This window comes from Drosophila mojavensis, unplaced genomic scaffold, assembly GCF_018153725.1.
Source record: "Drosophila mojavensis isolate 15081-1352.22 unplaced genomic scaffold, ASM1815372v1 contig_19, whole genome shotgun sequence".
NCBI classification, from domain to species: domain Eukaryota; kingdom Metazoa; phylum Arthropoda; class Insecta; order Diptera; family Drosophilidae; genus Drosophila; species Drosophila mojavensis.
Window position 1 is genome coordinate 4,324,490 of NW_025318726.1, and position 17,422 is coordinate 4,341,911.

The window sequence follows — 17,422 nt, forward strand, 5'->3', positions numbered from 1 at the left end:
TCTCCTTTACGTCCATCTCCCTGTAAGCATGAATGCTTAAGGCAACATAAGGCTCGCCTAATGAAGGTTGTGATTATTGTTTCAAATCATAGATATTTTCTTTTCTTGTTCAAGATATATATGTGCTTGTCATATTCCGTGCTACATTAACGAAAAGTTGAACGTACTCAAATCAAATATTTTCTATTTTTTAATAATGCTAAACTTTTTATTAATTCGGTCAATAAAAACGGAAATTATCGATTAGAAACATTTTCATTTTAAAAAGCGATAGCCTTGGTCAAATTGATATAGTATGATGGGTTCAATTGACTCGTACTTTGGGGGCTAAATCTCACACCTTAAACCTTCTCGTTTAATTCAAACAATTTATACATTTAATTTTTCCAAAAATGCGTTTAACAATTTTTAAATATGTTTTCGGTTTTTTTTTTTTTTTTATTCCGTTTTTATTACAATTGTTATTCGTCGGATTCCTTTTCTTCCTCCATTTTCAAATTTAATCGAGGATCTTTTTGCAGTGAAGCCTTCACCCATTCATACTTCTTCTGCGACTCCTGGTGAGTTAGAGTGAGGCGCTGCTGAACCATTCGCTTTCTGAGTTCTAGATCCTTGGCCTGCTGTACCAGCCGATTATAGTCGAAATTGTCAAATTGATTCTCGAACTTGTTTAAGAAACGGTTTAAAGATTTCGCCTCGCTCGTGAGCTGCAGATGTAAAAAGATATATATGATCCATAACTTTAGGTAATTTTCATTAATCTTACGTCTTCGTATTGTCTTTGTAAATTGTTGAGCAGAGTGACAAATAGGGACTTAAGATCATTCAGGCAGGCATTGTATGCAGCCACAGATTGCTCCTGAGTCAGTTCATCCTGATCTTTGAATGGTACCAAATACGGAGCCAAGAAGTCCGCTGGCTTACTGGCCAGCTCGCGCTTCTTCTCCTGTTCTTCTTTAAACTGAAAATAAAACAGATGCGATAGGTAAACACTGGAGAATTCAAAGGCGGAGTATACCTGTTGCATTCGGAGTGCACGAGCAGCTCCATTGCGTAATGGGTCGAACAAGCTAAACTTCAGTTTGGGGTCCGTCTTTTCCCTATTGCGCTGATCGAAAATATTGCTGATATCGTCCTGAACGGCAATGAAAGTCTTTTTTATTCGATCCTCCGACTGCAGTTGCTCCAATAGCAATTTGTACAACTCCAGATTAGTTCGTATCGGATCCAATGGATTTGCCTGGGAATTTTGAGAGTATTGAAATCATTCATCGCTCTATTATATGTATATCTATTATCTATGGTTTTTTTTATATATGTTAATGTTATACCCTGTATATTTTGGTTAACTTCTCATCGTATACCAATTCCGTCCCGTAATCTGGTTTCGGGGGCTTTGTGAACTCTACTGTGGTAGCAGTAAGAGCTCCGAAGGTGTAGTGGAATTTGATAATAATTTTGTTTTGCTGAAACAAAAACGTTCTGCTCGCAATGTCGTTTGCTACAATGTCGTCTTTCTCAGCTCGATGGAATTTTTCAACCACTTTCTGGAAAGGTAAAGGTAAGGGTAAGCAGAACTTCGTTTGTCGGACATTACTTACTTTAAGCACTACGCCGTTGGGTTTGTATAGATACTCCCTGTAGCAACACCTGTCACCTTGGCCCGTATAATTTAGAATTATCAATCCCGGAGTCAAGTCTATCGTTTCCAGTGTATCTAGTCTAGAGCTGGAGATAAACTTTAGTTTTCGGGGCAATGATGAATCCGAGAAATACTCAATGGCTATAATAGAAAATGTAAAGCAATGAATTTTAAATTGATTATTGATTATATTAATTATATTGAAATGGTTATTAGAACGAAAACTGAGCTTACATTTCAAACTGTCAGTTCGGCCTTTGGCAAAGCGCTCCTCATAGTGATCATTTTCATACGTATACACCAACTGTTCCATTAGGTCAAATCGGTTCTTATAGTATTCATAACGGACTTTTGGATCGGTGCACATTTTGTCATTAAAGAGTGTCAGCTGCATCACCTTGCCGTCCCGTTGCGAGTACGGCGAGAACCGTTCGTGAATTGCCCCATAATACTGCACCTTTTTCTCCGACTTTGGGAAACGGTGCTCGTAGTCCGCGTAGCCGATGTGAAGCCGGTTCACCCAGCTGCAAATAGCGTCTAAATGCTTTTCCTCATTTATATCGGTGTCGCCGTCCGCGATGTTTTCATCTGAAGACACTTTGTAGGTGCGCATTTCCGGCGGCTCTCCTGGCAGCATGTGTCCCCAATCAGCGATTTCCCGAAGGTCCCAGCGCAACTCACTAACTCGCTGATAAGTCTGCTTGTTCACATAGTAATTATATTGATTCCAGACGCTGTCGATCAGAATATACTGCTTACAGCCCGACTCACACATGAATCCCGTGGAGGGCTCTATGAATATGGCAGTGGGTGGGGCTTCCACAACATCTCCATTCACGTCCGTATAAGTGATTTTCGGCTTTATACTCCAGGGCGCGTTATTAATAACTGCGACCCAAGCGTGAGATCGACGATAATGATATCGATCGACTGCTAGAAGTTCAAGCTCCTAAAATAAATTCAACATAATATATAGATTCCGAGTAAAATAAACCTGATCGCAAATATTACCGCCATTTGCTTTCGCAAGAGCTCATTTTCTATTCGACTGTGCTCTTCGGCCCTGCGTCTGTGGATCTCGGCCATTTCCTCCTCCAGATGACTCTCCAAGTCCGGCAAAGCGCGCAGCTTGTACTTGGCGGGCTTCTCTTCCTTGGCCTCTTCCTGCTCAACATCGTCTTCAGTGACGATGGGATATGGATACGGCACGTTGCGTTGATCGTTGTGAACAGTTTCTTGACGTGCTACCCCAGACACGACCATAGCTGGATGGCCAGCACCAATGAGCATGCTGGCCAACAGCGTTGCCATCTCGTACGAGTTTCCACGGCGTTTTCGAAGCAACGTATCCGGGGATATGAGGCGAGTTGGCTTAATTACAATATCGAAGTAGTTTTATGAATTACTCAATTTGATTCAAGTTTTCATCATTGAATCTTAAACTGATTAGCTAAATGAAACAGTTCTATGGCATGTGTTTTGTATATGCATTTCGTTTACCGTTTATTTAAATGCATTGGTATCATAGGGAAATGAAAAAAATTTTATGTGAATTAATAATCTAATTTAATTTCCTATTTAAGGAATAATGGGAATCTTTGGAAATATGTATAAAACGAGAGCCCCACCCCGTATTTCATTCAATAACAGCTTAAATAATACCGTGTATTGAGCTCATTGACACACACAGTGAAGAGGCAGACTTTACTATTCAAGAAATCATGTTATGTTCGAAAGTTATTACATACATATCAAAATTAAATTCATTATGATAATCATCTTTTCTATATTAAACAAATTTGGTTATTTCTTCATAGCACTTTCAGATAACTAACCAACATTAGTTTCTATTAGGCTTTAACTTTGGCTTTAGTTTTCATTATAATTAAAAGGTTTCTGGCATGTTGACCTTCATTTTACGAAAATTCGTATGTCAAAAGACCAAGCGAAAATTCGGCGCAAAGACTTTTAAAACTATTTAACTACTTCAAGCAAGAAGTTTTCAGTTTGGCGTTGCTTCATTCACGGTCAATACTCTGCCAGCTCTAAACAAGATTTTTCTCTGATAACGTACCCTAAACATTTTCAATGGGAAATCAGGGTATAATACGAGTTTGTGAAAAGTATGTAACAGGCAAAAGTAATCATCGCAGACCCTATAAAGTATAAATATTCTTGATCAGGGCGACAAGCTGAGTCGATTAAGCCCTGCCTGTCTGCCGTATGTGTGAACGCGTAGATCTCAGAAGATAAAAAAAGCGAGAGACTAGAATTCTTTTTTTTAATGTTCGTATATATAGCGCGGATATCGAGTCTATCTCCAAAAACCGATAACTCATAATGCTACATCTTTGGAGCTAGAGTCGCCACCCTTATATCCACCCCCTCATCCATAAATTTGTAAATAACAAGTAAGAAAGCTGTAGTCGAGACTGCCCGACTACGAGATCCCCTGAACCCTTCGAGCAATAGCTGTTTCAATCATTTTTCGCGTCTTTCTGCTTACACAAGACACACACACACACACATACACACATACACACGCACACACAGAGGTACGCACGTACGCATAAACACGCATTGGCTGCAGTGGTGGCTTACTAAGGGAACTTAATTGTTCAATAACTTTTCTTGTGGATGTACTTTCTTCATGAAACTTTTAGATTATGATTATATCATGGATATGCATGTATTTGCCAAAGCACAAGCCTCTAGTATTTTAAATACGCTTTTTACAAATATGTGGGTGAGGGGGTGGAAATAGGGGTGGGGGTAGATTTTATGCATATAAGTATACATATAAAATTTGGAGACTTTAGCTTTAAAGATATAGGAGATATAAATTTATTACTGGTTTTCGATAATGTTTTTAATCGATAACAAAATAACGGGGCAATTTATCGATATTTAAAGCAAAACTCGTGCTATACACGGACCTAGGAAAAAAATTTCAAGTCTCTGGCTCTTATATCTTCTGAGATCGACGCGTTCAAACATACGGACAGACGGAAAGGGCTAAATCGACTCAGCTCGTTGCCCTGATCAAGAATATATATACTTTATGGGGTCTGCCACGCCCCCTTTTGCCTGTTACATACATTTAACAAAACCATTATACCCTGATTTCCCATTGAAAATGGGTTCAGGGTATAAAAACAAAAATACAATAATACTAGAGACTGTGCTTTGGCATTTGCATGTATTTCAATGCTATAATCACGATCTGAAAGTTTCTTGTAAATAGTTCATCCACAAGAAAAGTTATTAAACAATTAATTTTCTATAGTAAGCCCACACTGCAGTTTATGCGAGTTTATACGTGTGTGCGTGTACCTGTGTGTGTGCGTATGTATGTGCATGTGTTGTTTCTTGTGTAAGCAAAAAGACGCGAAGAAGGCTCGAAGGTTTCAGTGGATCTCGTAGTCGAGCAGTCTCCACTAGAGCTTTCTTATTTGGTTCAAACTGGTCTGCCCTAAGTAGGCGTGTCGCGAAAATCTCAACATGATCAGTTGAGAGGATACATGAGAACATATTTAAAAGTTCAAGTATTGAATTTCAATTAGGAATATTAAGGAAAATATACTCATTTCACTTATGGAGGAGTATAAAAGGTAAATAAAGTTAAATTGGAACCTGAGTGAATTGTAAAATGTAATATATGATGTTGGCTTAGCTTTATCTTATATAGAGGCAATGATAATTATGATAGTAGTTCCAGAATGAATTTCGTTATTTAATATGATCCTCAGACCAGCACAATTATGAGGTATACTAATATTCGACTACATATTTTCTCGCATGATTCCAATTAGGGAAATTTTTACTTAGGTAACTAAAAAGAGGTTCAACGTAAATGTCGCGATTTCGTAAACTAATACCTCGACAAACTGGACACAGCTTCCACGAATTGCTGTGAACACTGTCGCTCAGCATGGGACGAAGATGCACCTTCTTACTGCTATGAGTAAACGACCCTTTTTCAGATTAGTTCAAAATTGCTGACGCAGCAGGAAGTGAGGAAAACAACTTGTTAAATTTCCTACTGCGAATGCTGCAAATAAAATGGCAAAGGTTACTCACTTACTACGCTGTCTACTCTTTATGCATCAGCATACTCTTGCCATTTGAATTGGGGCTTGCTATATTTGAAAACTCGTATACGCATGTGTAGCCTAATTATTTATCTTCTATTCTATTTTAAATCTCAATACAGGTGAATCGATATTGAGAGGATCGCGTCAATGAATTCTTTTGTTATTAAAATGAGTTCTGGACAACCGTCTCCACACTTTTTCAACGTTTTCACGCAAAACTCAGTATTGAGCATTACATTGACGCTTGTAATAAGGTATATATATATATATGTAATCGTATCTATGTAAAGAGATGCGTTTTACAAATATCCCAGCGCAAACTCATATATACGCTGGCGGATGTCCTGCGGCGCGAGTTTTATTGGAATCGGAACAGACGTCAGTTCGTTGCCGTCTCAAGCTGCGACAAAGACGAAAATCGCACCCCTACATAATCCGCCCAATGTTTTCTTATCTTTAAGCTGGCTGTTTACCTGCGCAGCTGCAATTATCCTATAGGTGTATGCGCATGTGGCACATACCGTGTCCTACACATCACGTTTTTCTTGAGACAATGGCCAAGGGGACGATTCTGTAATTTGCGAGAAAAATAGGCATACAAATACATACATGTCTATGTACATATGTATATTCATGCCCTCACTATGCACATATAGCTCAAGAATGACCGAAACTGCGGCGCGTAACTGAATGTCGAGCCGAACTTAGTTTGTCCTCTTTCCCTCAACTGTCCGTAACCGTTCACGTTTCTCTCTTGCTCTTCCTTCTGCTAGGTGTACGGTTTTTTCGTATATTTGCCTTGTACATAAAATATATGAAAACGGGATGTTACTGTACTGTAACACCCAACAACATGTATAATGCCCCCATAGGTACTCAAACAACGTTTGGACCCGATATAATAGAATGTCCGTTTCAGTTCCTTACTGTTTAAGTTAAGCGAACACTTCTAAAATTCATTCACTTCTTGAATCGCCCCAAAATATAATAAATTATTTATAATAGTGAATACCATGATATTTGCAAGCAAGTTGCAGAAAGAGCAATTATTGCATCTTTATCAATTAGTTTGCTTAGAAAAATTGCGCCATATCAGATTTTAAAATAATAGTAAAGAAAAAAAACCTAGTAGAAATAGTGGAGTCGGGCGCAGAATACATTATTTATTTACTTTGAAAGAGCGTCTGCAGTTCCTTACTTCTACCTCAAAAACTCCATATGATAAAGCTCTATTTGATTCTCCACGCTCCTAGTCATGAAAATAGTTTCCAACTATAACATATATGAATGATGAAGGTTATTCGATTTGCCACGCAGACAATGAATGTATTTCTGTTTCATATACATATATACTGTTAACAATAGGATAGTGAAAAACCTAGTGTCAACCTAATGGTACCCCCGATGGGGATGTATTTATTTGGGCTCTTCTTCGTAGTGCAATTAAGTGGACGAATCAGAATAATCCTAAATTATTCGACTTGGCAATATTAAAACGCAAAGCTCATACAAACAGGCGAGCGGTCATTGCACAAAACGAATATACTTGAATCGCTGCGTGAGCGAGTATACAGAGTAAAATGTATATAGCTATTTTTTGGCTCGAGCGACGCTTTGTTCCCTATTCTGGTTTAATAGCCTTTTTCGAAAACCTTGCGAACGCGTCCCGCCGTTTCGAACAGATTAGTGAAATGCAAAATCCCCGTGAAGCCGTAAGAATCACAATGAAGCGTTCCGTGGCTGCACAAAGACATCGCCGAGCAGCAGGAAGAGCGACAGCGCGGCAGTCGAGGTCAAAACCATTCGCTGGCAGCCACCAGTTAGCCGACAGCGTCTAATTGAATCCGCAACAGCAAAGTTGGCTCAGTTGGCTCACGGGGCGACTCCCCTTCTGCGTGCCACAGCGGCTTGTTGTTGTTCTGTTCTGTTCTGCTCTGTTCTGTTTACCCGCTGACATCAGGCACTCTTTGCGTGGCGCGAAATAAGAAACGCTTCAAGGTTATTCGAACGTGTTAAATTAGGATCAGCCTTCAATGCGCAAACGAAACAATCGTGGAAAAACATGACAAAAACAAAGGAGCGAAGGCACGCTAACATATTCGAGACACAGGCGCCCTGTTACTTAACCAGGAGGCATAGCTCGAATTACACCAATGCCAACGTCCATCTGAGTTTCGGGGAACAAAATTTAACCAAATGCAAAATTTTTTGCAAATATAAAAAAGGGTGGCAAATGAAAGACTGACAAGAACACTTTACGCTGCGAGTTGCGAACAGCGAACAGCGGACTGCGAACTGCGAAACCGTAGACTCGCCTGGCTGTGCAGGAGTTGAAGATAACACAAGCAGGCAACGGACCGCCATCAAATGGTGTTGCAGCGCTACTTAAGACATCCACCCACATAATCCCGGTACATGGCTTGTAGTAACCCGAGGCGAAAAACGCACGTGGGAGGCACATCGCTTATCGGGGCGCATAATGAGCCGCTGCCATCTTTGTCATAAGAGCACAGAAACAAAGCGGTGAAATTCAGCGCGATTCCTTAAGCACTTGCGGGAGTGTTGCGCGTCCCAAGTCAATGTGGGCAATATGACGGGGCCGCATGCGAGTTCTTAAATGAGCACACACGATGAAAATCAGCGACTTAACCCCTTTATGATAATGTTCCGCACGGAAGTGTTATTGTCCTCAGGACAAAGGGACGCACACCATAAACAGTAGCCACCCAGCCACTTCGCCATCACGCTAGCCCGCTACCCCGCCATTCCGCCATCCCCCCATCCCGCCAGCCAGCATCATTGGCGCAGAACCGGCGTAGTCGCAGTCAATGATGATACATAGTTATCAACGGCCACGGACGTAAACCCCAAGCCTTTGTCCGCCGTCTGTGTGCTTTCTTAATAATGTCATAGACATATTTGGAGGCATAGGTTTAATGCCACAGAAAAGGATGTCCAAGGCTCTCCCAGCCTAGCTGTCTAAATCCTTTATATATGGTGCGTATAGTTGTTACTCGTGGTATATGTGACGTACGTAATTAAGTATATGTATGCTAAATAGCCACGCCACCTATGCATAAAATAAATCTTTGAATGATATGGTGTAAGTCAACATTTAATATGATATATAGAGTTGCATAATATAGAAAAGGGCGTATTTAGAAGATTTAAAAATATCCAAATAGATACAAAATATATATATTTCTTAATATCGTATGATATTTGTTTTTCTTATAAAATAATATAAACTCAATATAGATCGAATTTATTTTGGGTTTTGCTCATTTAACTCGAGGGTTTAATAAAATAGATGATATATATATCTTAGTTAGCTTGGTTTCTTGGTTTATTGGAGACCGAATCTCTGACAGTGTAATGTTTTAGACAGATAATAATTGATAATTTATTATTGTTGGTTACTTTCTCTATTAGATATTTTAGAGTATATGAGATTCAAAAATAAATAACAATATATGATAGAGCGGAGTCACACAACCTATACGGTATTACGTCTTCTATGCCATTTAGTTATTTACTGGGAATTGTAAACAATCACAGTCGTCTGTCACGTAACGGTTAATTAGCCAGCTCCACTAACATATATCCCATTAAACTACACCAGCAGAGGGTATACATAATTTTCGCAGCTCTGACAACGCGAATGCTGTGGAGGCGCGGCACGTCAAAGTTCTGCGAAAATAAGGACTCACGTCTAGTGCATATTGATGGGAGTCGCGCATTTTAGCGCGACACACTCACACGCCGTGCATCGTTTCGCATTACCTACAGTGTCCGCGTGCATGACCACGTCAGCACCATGGGGGTAGCCTTTAGGGGATGAAAGGTAGGCATCGGCATCGATGGGTGGGAACAGTCGTGCTTGCTCAGAGACGTCGCGATTTAAAGGGATCACACATATGATTTTTTGACCTCAGCACTAGACGTGAATGGGACTCGAGCACTGAGGCAGTACAGAAGGCGATGGTGGTTGTTGCTTTAAAAATCGGACAACATTAGTTAAAGTCACTCGGAAATGTCGATAGCAAAGACAAAAGTATATTGAAAGGATGTATTGCATATCCCAGGTTTGATAATAATAATTCTATTTCTTATATAACTTTCTCATCAATTATCATCCCAGCTAGATTGAGCAAGTCTCTAAGAAGAAGACAGGCCCGAGTCTTGCTGCAAGTGAAAGAGTTGTCGCTGAGGTCCAGACTGAAATTGATGAAAAGTCTGACTGTTCGCCAGAGTGTGTGCTCAAAGAAGAGCGCCATCAAAGGCTCATCGAGCGGGGGAAGTGGGGCGGGGAACTGGCCAGTTATGCGCACAGAAACGGCCGCTGCGCCTGTCGACAGTCGGCTAGTCGACTAGTCGACTAGTTCGCTTGGTGACTACGAGTAATGTTATAGCTGTTGCTCATCGTATATCGCAGGGTGCGCGACGTTCTGCGATTTAAACTGAATGTGGCATGGCGAACGGCAGCAACTGCCAGAGGCGCGGCCGGAGCAGAGCAGAGCCATCGCCTCATAGCCGCAGAAGCATCGTTTACTCGTCTGTCTGTCTATATGTGGCCAAGTTTTTTGTCTGGGAGGCGGTGAGAGAAGTCGTTCCTGCCAGTTGCCAGTTGCCAGTCAGCGCGAGGTCTTTCTTTGTGCCAATGCGACGCCGGGCGGAGGGCTGGGGAATGCGATGGGGCTTGACGCAAAATTACGCCGCTCGGCCACTCGGTGGCTCGGTGGCTCGTTGGCTCGTTGGCCCGTTGGCCCGGTGGCTGGTTGGTTCGGTGGCACGGTGGCTAGGTTTTACTTGGCTAGGTTACCCAGCACCACCGTCTGCCACTTGCTCTGATCTCAAGTGGGCTGCTATGCATTGTTCTGTTTATGCAGGTAAGCAAAGCATGAGGTGGAAACAGGCTGTTATACCTTCGCACACACATAAAGAGAGTGCTATATATGTACGAGTGAATATGTGTGTGTGTGTGTGTGCATATGTATTTGTTCCCTTTGCATCCGCACACTCTAAGGTCCGTCAGTCAGTGTCAATTCTACATACGCTGAAAGTCGCGATGCCTATAGGAAAGGCAACTCGGTGGGGGGATGTGCGATGGAATGGGATGAGAAGGGATGGATGGCCTGGGCTGGGATGGGATGGGCTGCGGCTGGTGCCGTCACCATCGCTATGGCTTTGCCGCAGGGTGGCGACTGCAGATTTTAGCTGAATTGGCGCGGGGTTGTGCTCTGATTGATGTAGGGAGCAGAGTGGCTCGACTCTCCGTGTCGCCTTGTCTCCTTGTGTCCTTGTCTTGCCTGTCCTTTGCCATAGACGACGTTTGTCGCAGACGACGGTAACGATGCTGACCGCGCGACATGCTGCTTTCTATTTTGATGAAAATTCGCGATTGTGTACGTTCAACCGGAACGGACAGATTAACCCCCGCTCGCCCGCTTGGGAAAGACGCATTGTGGCAGCGTGACGCGTTGTTTGGTCAGCTACCCGGCTGAGTTACCTGTGCAGTGTGAGCCAAGGTCCGTGAATTCACTGTCAGATACTGATTTAATATAAATGCGACTCTCCAAAGCTACAATCGAAAGTGTGACTGGCATTTATCCGCCCATACATTAAGGGCCGCAGGACGCAATTTACAGTAGGGCATTCTCATGAGTGACGCGGCTAGTTGAAGACCTATCGGTTCCGTTGGAACGCCACACATTGCCACCTGCGAAATTGCGCGCCAAATCGCGTTTTTGTGTTCTACATCGCCAACGTAGAATTTTCTTGCACTTTTATTGTTTACAAGTAGGCCGCAAAGGACATGCCACTTGAACAGGCTTCGTCCTTACCAGCAGACACAGCCGCACAGTGTCGCAGTCCTCGCCCCGCCCCTCTACTGCAGCGTGGATAATGAAACAACAATAATGCCGGGCCAAGTCTATGTGTGAATGAGAATACAAAGAGGAATTTTTGTGCCTGTCGTAGTACTCTTGATACTTTTGCACCTTGACTTATCGGCATTCTCGTTCTTGAGCACGCCAAAGCAAAAATGCAAAATCGCGTCGCTTCTTTCCGCTGCCGTTAGTTGACGGAATCTTACGAATTCGTAGGCAAAGTCTTTAAATCTGAATGATGTATATGTTGAGTAATTGATCTCGCAGCATACAGATTCGAAATGTCCTTTTCAAAGAGACTCAGAAATATATATATATATATATTTTATGTACTATGTCAATAGAAAAGTGGAACTACTTCTGTTGATTATTAGAAATGCATGAGGTGCTGGAGGTCTAAAGCGCTAATTGATCTAAAATCACCTATGGCACTTCTCATATACATGGAAGCAAAAGCCATTTAATTATGAGTTTGTAATTTGAATATAAATGAATAAATAAATATATATATATAATCGATATTCTCGAGATTTTATTGAATAATGATAGCCATATGATCAATAGATTATGACCGGATCCTGAACATGCTATACTATACTATGGACTATGCCATACTCAGTTGTCTGTGCGCCTCGAGCTATGGTGCATATACATTCTGTATATACACTGCAGATGCGGTTGCAGTTTCACCCTCACACTCGCACTCACACACACACTCATGCGGATTTTACATACCAACGTGCACATATCTGCACATACATGTGTATGTACTATCTTGAACGTACTACAATTAGCAACTGATTGCACTTGCATATATGCTTCTAGCACCTAGCTCCTGCTCGCATCATCCATCGTTCGTCTTAGTAGCAAAGAATATCTTAACAAAGCTCGAGCGAATACATAAGAAGCGGGAGCAAGCAAAGGATACAAGAAAAACTGCATGTGTCTGCGTTATTTGCATGTGGCTCGGACCGAAATGGTTTCGAGCCAGAGCGCAGTGGACCCCGTGTGCATGTCTTGCCTTGCTGCATATAGTTTAATTTCGAGAAGGATTCAGCCGCACGTTGCTAAGAGCTTTTGCCAAAGTCAGCTTTGTCTCTGTCTCACATGTAGTGCTGGCTCGCTCGCGCCGCATCCTTGGCCAGAGTCGTTCTCTGTCCGACGCGTTGGCCAGCAGCCTCGGCAGCATCAGCATCAGCAGCATCAGCAGCATCAGCATCGGCAGCAATAGCAAGCGTAAGGGCGACGTAGATGCACTACGAGTCAGTCAGTGGTCAGTAGTTGGTGGTCGAAAATGCTGCGTCCACCACGCTGCGCCCCTCCGCTGGCGCCTCAATTGTTTCAAATTCTGTGTTTTCTCGACTGCTGCAACGATGGCAACGACAACGGCTGTGGGAGCATTTAGCTTAGATTGGAAGGACAAATGCCAGAGTCGGCCTGCACGTTTGCCTTCTTCTTACGCGGCAGCCTGTCCAGTCCGACATAACAAACACATAACCACACACACACACACATGTACACGTACACGGACACACACACTCACACGGGCTCAGGTAACGGCAGCTGACAAAGAGCTCGGACGTCGGCTAGCGTCGGAAATGGTGGTAGATGAGGTGGCAGTGGCTAAGGCTGAGGCAGAGTCAGAGTCAGAGGTAGAGGTAGAGGCAAGAGCAGCGGTAGAGGCAGAGGAAGAGGCACAAGCAGACGCATTAAAACAAAGCAAGCTACGAACTACGATATGCAAATCATAGCAACAGCAATGAGCAATGAGCAGACCAACATGTACACCCGTAGCAGAAAATGGAATAAAACGAATCGTAAGAAAAAGGATTTCGACGAGGACGTCCTGAATATAACAACTTTCGAGAGCTGCGGCTTTCGTCTGCACAAATCGCCTTAGCTTACACAAGACCACGGCCAAAAAAGGACGGCCGTAGGGTTACCGGGGAGTAGGGTGCTTAGCAGGTAGCGACTAACTAAGAGAGAGTCCTGCCTAGACTGAACACCATGCTACACGCTATACGCGTTGCAAGGAAAGGATTATGATGCTGCCTCAGTTTGTCGCAGTGCTGCGAAATTGTCTTCTCTGTATGCTGGCATCGACGCAACTCTCGCTTGGGAAATGGGCGATGGGCGTGATGGGCAGATCCGGATCTTGACTGGGATCGTAGCAAGTGCATTTTCAAATCACATGCTCAAGTGTGGACCGAAATATCTTAGCTCGTAAGCAACCTGATTATAAAAACTGCGTTTCAGCTTGAAGTTGATGAAAATGCGAAGAAAATACAGAAACCATCTGACATGCGTATATGGCCGGACATTACTTATTTTTGTTCTTCTATATACTGTGGGAATATATGCATAGAGATATAAATATTTATGTACGTATGTATATATATACATATGTATGTATCCGAATTAAGACCTATACAAGTATAAAAGCACACAAGCATTTGCTTTTTAGGTGGTAAACTGAAAATTTTTGTTTTTAAACTGTTATACTTATAAAGACAATGCGAAAAGTTGTAGAGCCTCCGTCAGGGGGCGGTGTTATGTGCTAAAAATCATACACATAATACACACACACACACACACACACACACACACGCACATGTCGAAAAGTATAACTGTATGTCTGGTCGGACACACAGCCTCACACATACACACAAGAGCACACACAGACACATACAAGCGCTCAGAATGGACGGAGTAAATAGTGTGGCCAGCGTCCTGCCCGTGTGCCTTCATCTTTCAATTCACGCGAAAATTTCCTTCGCCGATATTGCGCTCTTGGGTGTGAGCAGAAGTGGTTGCTAGTGACAGCGGGCAGGCGTCAAGTGTGGTGGGTAGAGGCAGGCGAATCGAGTTTAGTTGAGGACAACGACGACGACGACGAATTCGTAATTGTGCTCACACACACATGGACACGCGCGCTCACACACACACACTCACACACAAGTGATTTTAGAAACGCGTTGGCGGATGGAGGAGGGAAAAGGGCGTTTTGGTAGCTGGCTGGCCAGCCTCAGCGACATATCGGCCGATGTGTGGACCATGGTCGAAGAACGTTTACTGCAGCAGCTGGCAAGGAGCCGGAGACATAAGAGAAAGTACGACACGGAGTGCGGGCGAATGAAAATGGAAAATTTCGCCTTGGTGGACAATGGCCTCTCGGTTTAGTCAGTACGTTTGGTAGCTATTGTTGCTTGGTAGGCTGCTCGCCTGGTCAGTTGCCTGTGTTGGGTGTGTTGGGCGGTAGGCATTCATTTCTGGGCTCCACTCCATCCGCTGGACGGCAGCATCGGCGCTCAAAATCAGATGTGTACATGCATGCAGTATATAATATCTCTAATATATATATGTATATTTGTATATTTATATGTACATATATATTTATATTATATGCCTTGCGATAAAGCAACTTTAAATTTACGCTGCAACGAAATTTGCGCCAAGGATGTTCAGATGCGTACGTCTGTGTGTGTGTGTGTGTGTGTTATGCCTACGGGTAAGCAGAGTCAACTTCGTCACATGGAAGCTGCGTCTGGCTTTTTAGCAATTCGAATATGAACTTCTTGTCCACGATGCTTATATGATAATGTCAGCTATGTGTTTGCCTGATGTTTTTCAGCCTTTTCATTCCTAATGCAAGTCTAAATGGATTTGTTCGTATACATCGATCTGATCATATGTTTCTTAAGAAAATTAGCCCAAGGTGTCATACATTATGCTCAAATATTCATTAATTTTAGCTTATATTTGCATATCGGCAATTGGTATTTCCTAAGAAAGTTAATATACATCGAGATATGTTTTGTAGATACCAAAACTCGTCTTCCACATAAAATGCTGAGTTTTGTCGATGGGAAGATTAACTAGGAACAGTGCTGTCATTTTAGCATTTATGCTGATCCAATTTTATTTTCAGCCCCGGTGCAAGAAAAATTAAAAATTGCAAGTTCGAAAATTCCAAAATTTAAACAATTAGCTTTTTTTCCGGATTTTTTATATCCTGAACCTATTGAAAATGGGAACTCAGGGTATAATGGTTTTGTTAAAATGTATGTAACAGGCAGAAGGACGCGTGGCAGACTCCATAAATTATATAAATTCTTTATCAGGGCAACAAGCTGAGTTCATTTGGCCCTGTCCATCTGTCTGTCCGTCCGTCTGTCCGTCTGTCCGTATGTATGAAGATATAAGAGCTAGAGAGCTCAATTTTTTTAATATCCGCATATACAGCGCGGATATCGAGCTTATCACTAAAAATCGATAACTCATCCCGTTATTTTTTTATCGATAAAAAACCTTATCAAAAATCAGTTATAAAATTATATCTCCTACATCTTTAAGGCTACAGTCTCCACATTTTTAATGTATATTTATATGAATTTTTTACAATTTCGGTTTTGTTGAAATTTACCCCTCACCCCTATATCCACCCCACGCCACTAAGTTTGTAAAAGGCGTATTTCAAATACTAGAGACTTGTGCTTTGGCAAGTGCACGCATTTCATTGTTATAATCACGATCTTCATGAAGATCGTATGTCCACAAGAAAAGTTATTAAACAATTAAGTTTTTGTTTATGCGTGAGTGTGTATGTGTTTTGTGTGTGTGTGTGTGTGTGTGTGTGTGTGTGTGTGTGTGTGTTTCTTGTGTAAGCAGAAAGACGCTAAAAATGATAGAAATAGCGGTCGCTCGAAGCGTTCAGGGGATCTCGTAGTCGAGCAGTCTCGACTAGAGCTATTTGTTTTGTGTATTATATTTAATGAAAAGTATATCTGAATATAAAGAAACTGTTTTCAATGCTGTTTAATTGTAGTTATTTATACCACGTAATTTGTAGACTAAGTTCTGGCAAAATAAATAAAGAAATAAATATAATATTTAGAACAAATGAATATTGATGATTAGTATGAATTTAATCAAGAAAATTGTTGCTTAAGCCCGTTTTTTTAGTGTAGTTCTTTTTTGTCTACTTTATTAAGGATTATATGTACATCCCTGCATTTTAAAAACAAATATGTAAAAAAAAAAAAAAAAAAAAAACAATATTGCTACAAGTTTTGTTTGTTATGTTTTCATATTGTCTTGCTATATGAGACTGAAAAAGTTTATCAAGTTAAAGTTACTCTTTATTCATGATATTGACAAACAAAACACAAAAATGATTTACTTATAAAATTAATATTGACAGCTTTTTTTTGACAAATAAAATAGTATAAATTTACAATATGATTATTTAATTAGGAAGTACCATTTATAGCTTGCTCTACTTTACAACTTATTTTTTCACTGTTTGTTATAAAATATATTTAAACAGCTTACATATTCAAATATATTATAATTATCGTTAAAAAATCACGACATATTAAAAACTTAAAGAATAATAAAATTAAAATAAAATCAGTGCGTGTCAGTGTGAAAATAAAAGGCTCTATATTACCTTATCCGGGGGCTGTCCGAAACAATAACGAACTAAAACTATCAAATTAAAACAAGTAAGAAGGCTCCAGTCGAAACAATAACGAACTAAAACTATCAAATTAAAACAAGTAAGAAGGCTCCAGTCGAGACTGCTCGACTAGGAGATACCCTGAACCCTCTAAGCTGATATTCTAATCATTCTGCACTTCTTTTATGCACACATACATACACATGCATCCACACGCACGCATAAGCCTGCGCTCTGCTAACTGCGCAGTAAGCAGCGACTGCGCTTGGGCTGCGCTGCAGTGTGGGCAATATTATGAGAATTTATTTGTTGAATAATTTCTTTTGTAGACATACGATCT

At 41.4% G+C, this 17,422-nt stretch overlaps 1 protein-coding gene across 1 annotated transcript in view; it reads right to left on the bottom strand.

Moving 5' to 3' along the window:
- Positions 1–424: 424 nt before the first annotated feature.
- Positions 425–17,422, bottom strand: part of LOC6572109 (coiled-coil domain-containing protein lobo) — a 32,535-nt gene continuing 15,537 nt past the window's right edge. Inside the window, exons 3-9 of the mRNA XM_001998225.4 lie at positions 2,654–3,013; positions 1,877–2,591; positions 1,602–1,783; positions 1,332–1,547; positions 1,019–1,240; positions 767–961; positions 425–707 (exon numbers count right to left, since the gene is read on the bottom strand). Coding sequence (XP_001998261.2) covers positions 462–707; positions 767–961; positions 1,019–1,240; positions 1,332–1,547; positions 1,602–1,783; positions 1,877–2,591; positions 2,654–3,013 — 2,136 coding nt within the window. The 3' untranslated portion in view covers positions 425–461. The remainder of the gene's footprint in view (positions 708–766; positions 962–1,018; positions 1,241–1,331; positions 1,548–1,601; positions 1,784–1,876; positions 2,592–2,653; positions 3,014–17,422) is intronic.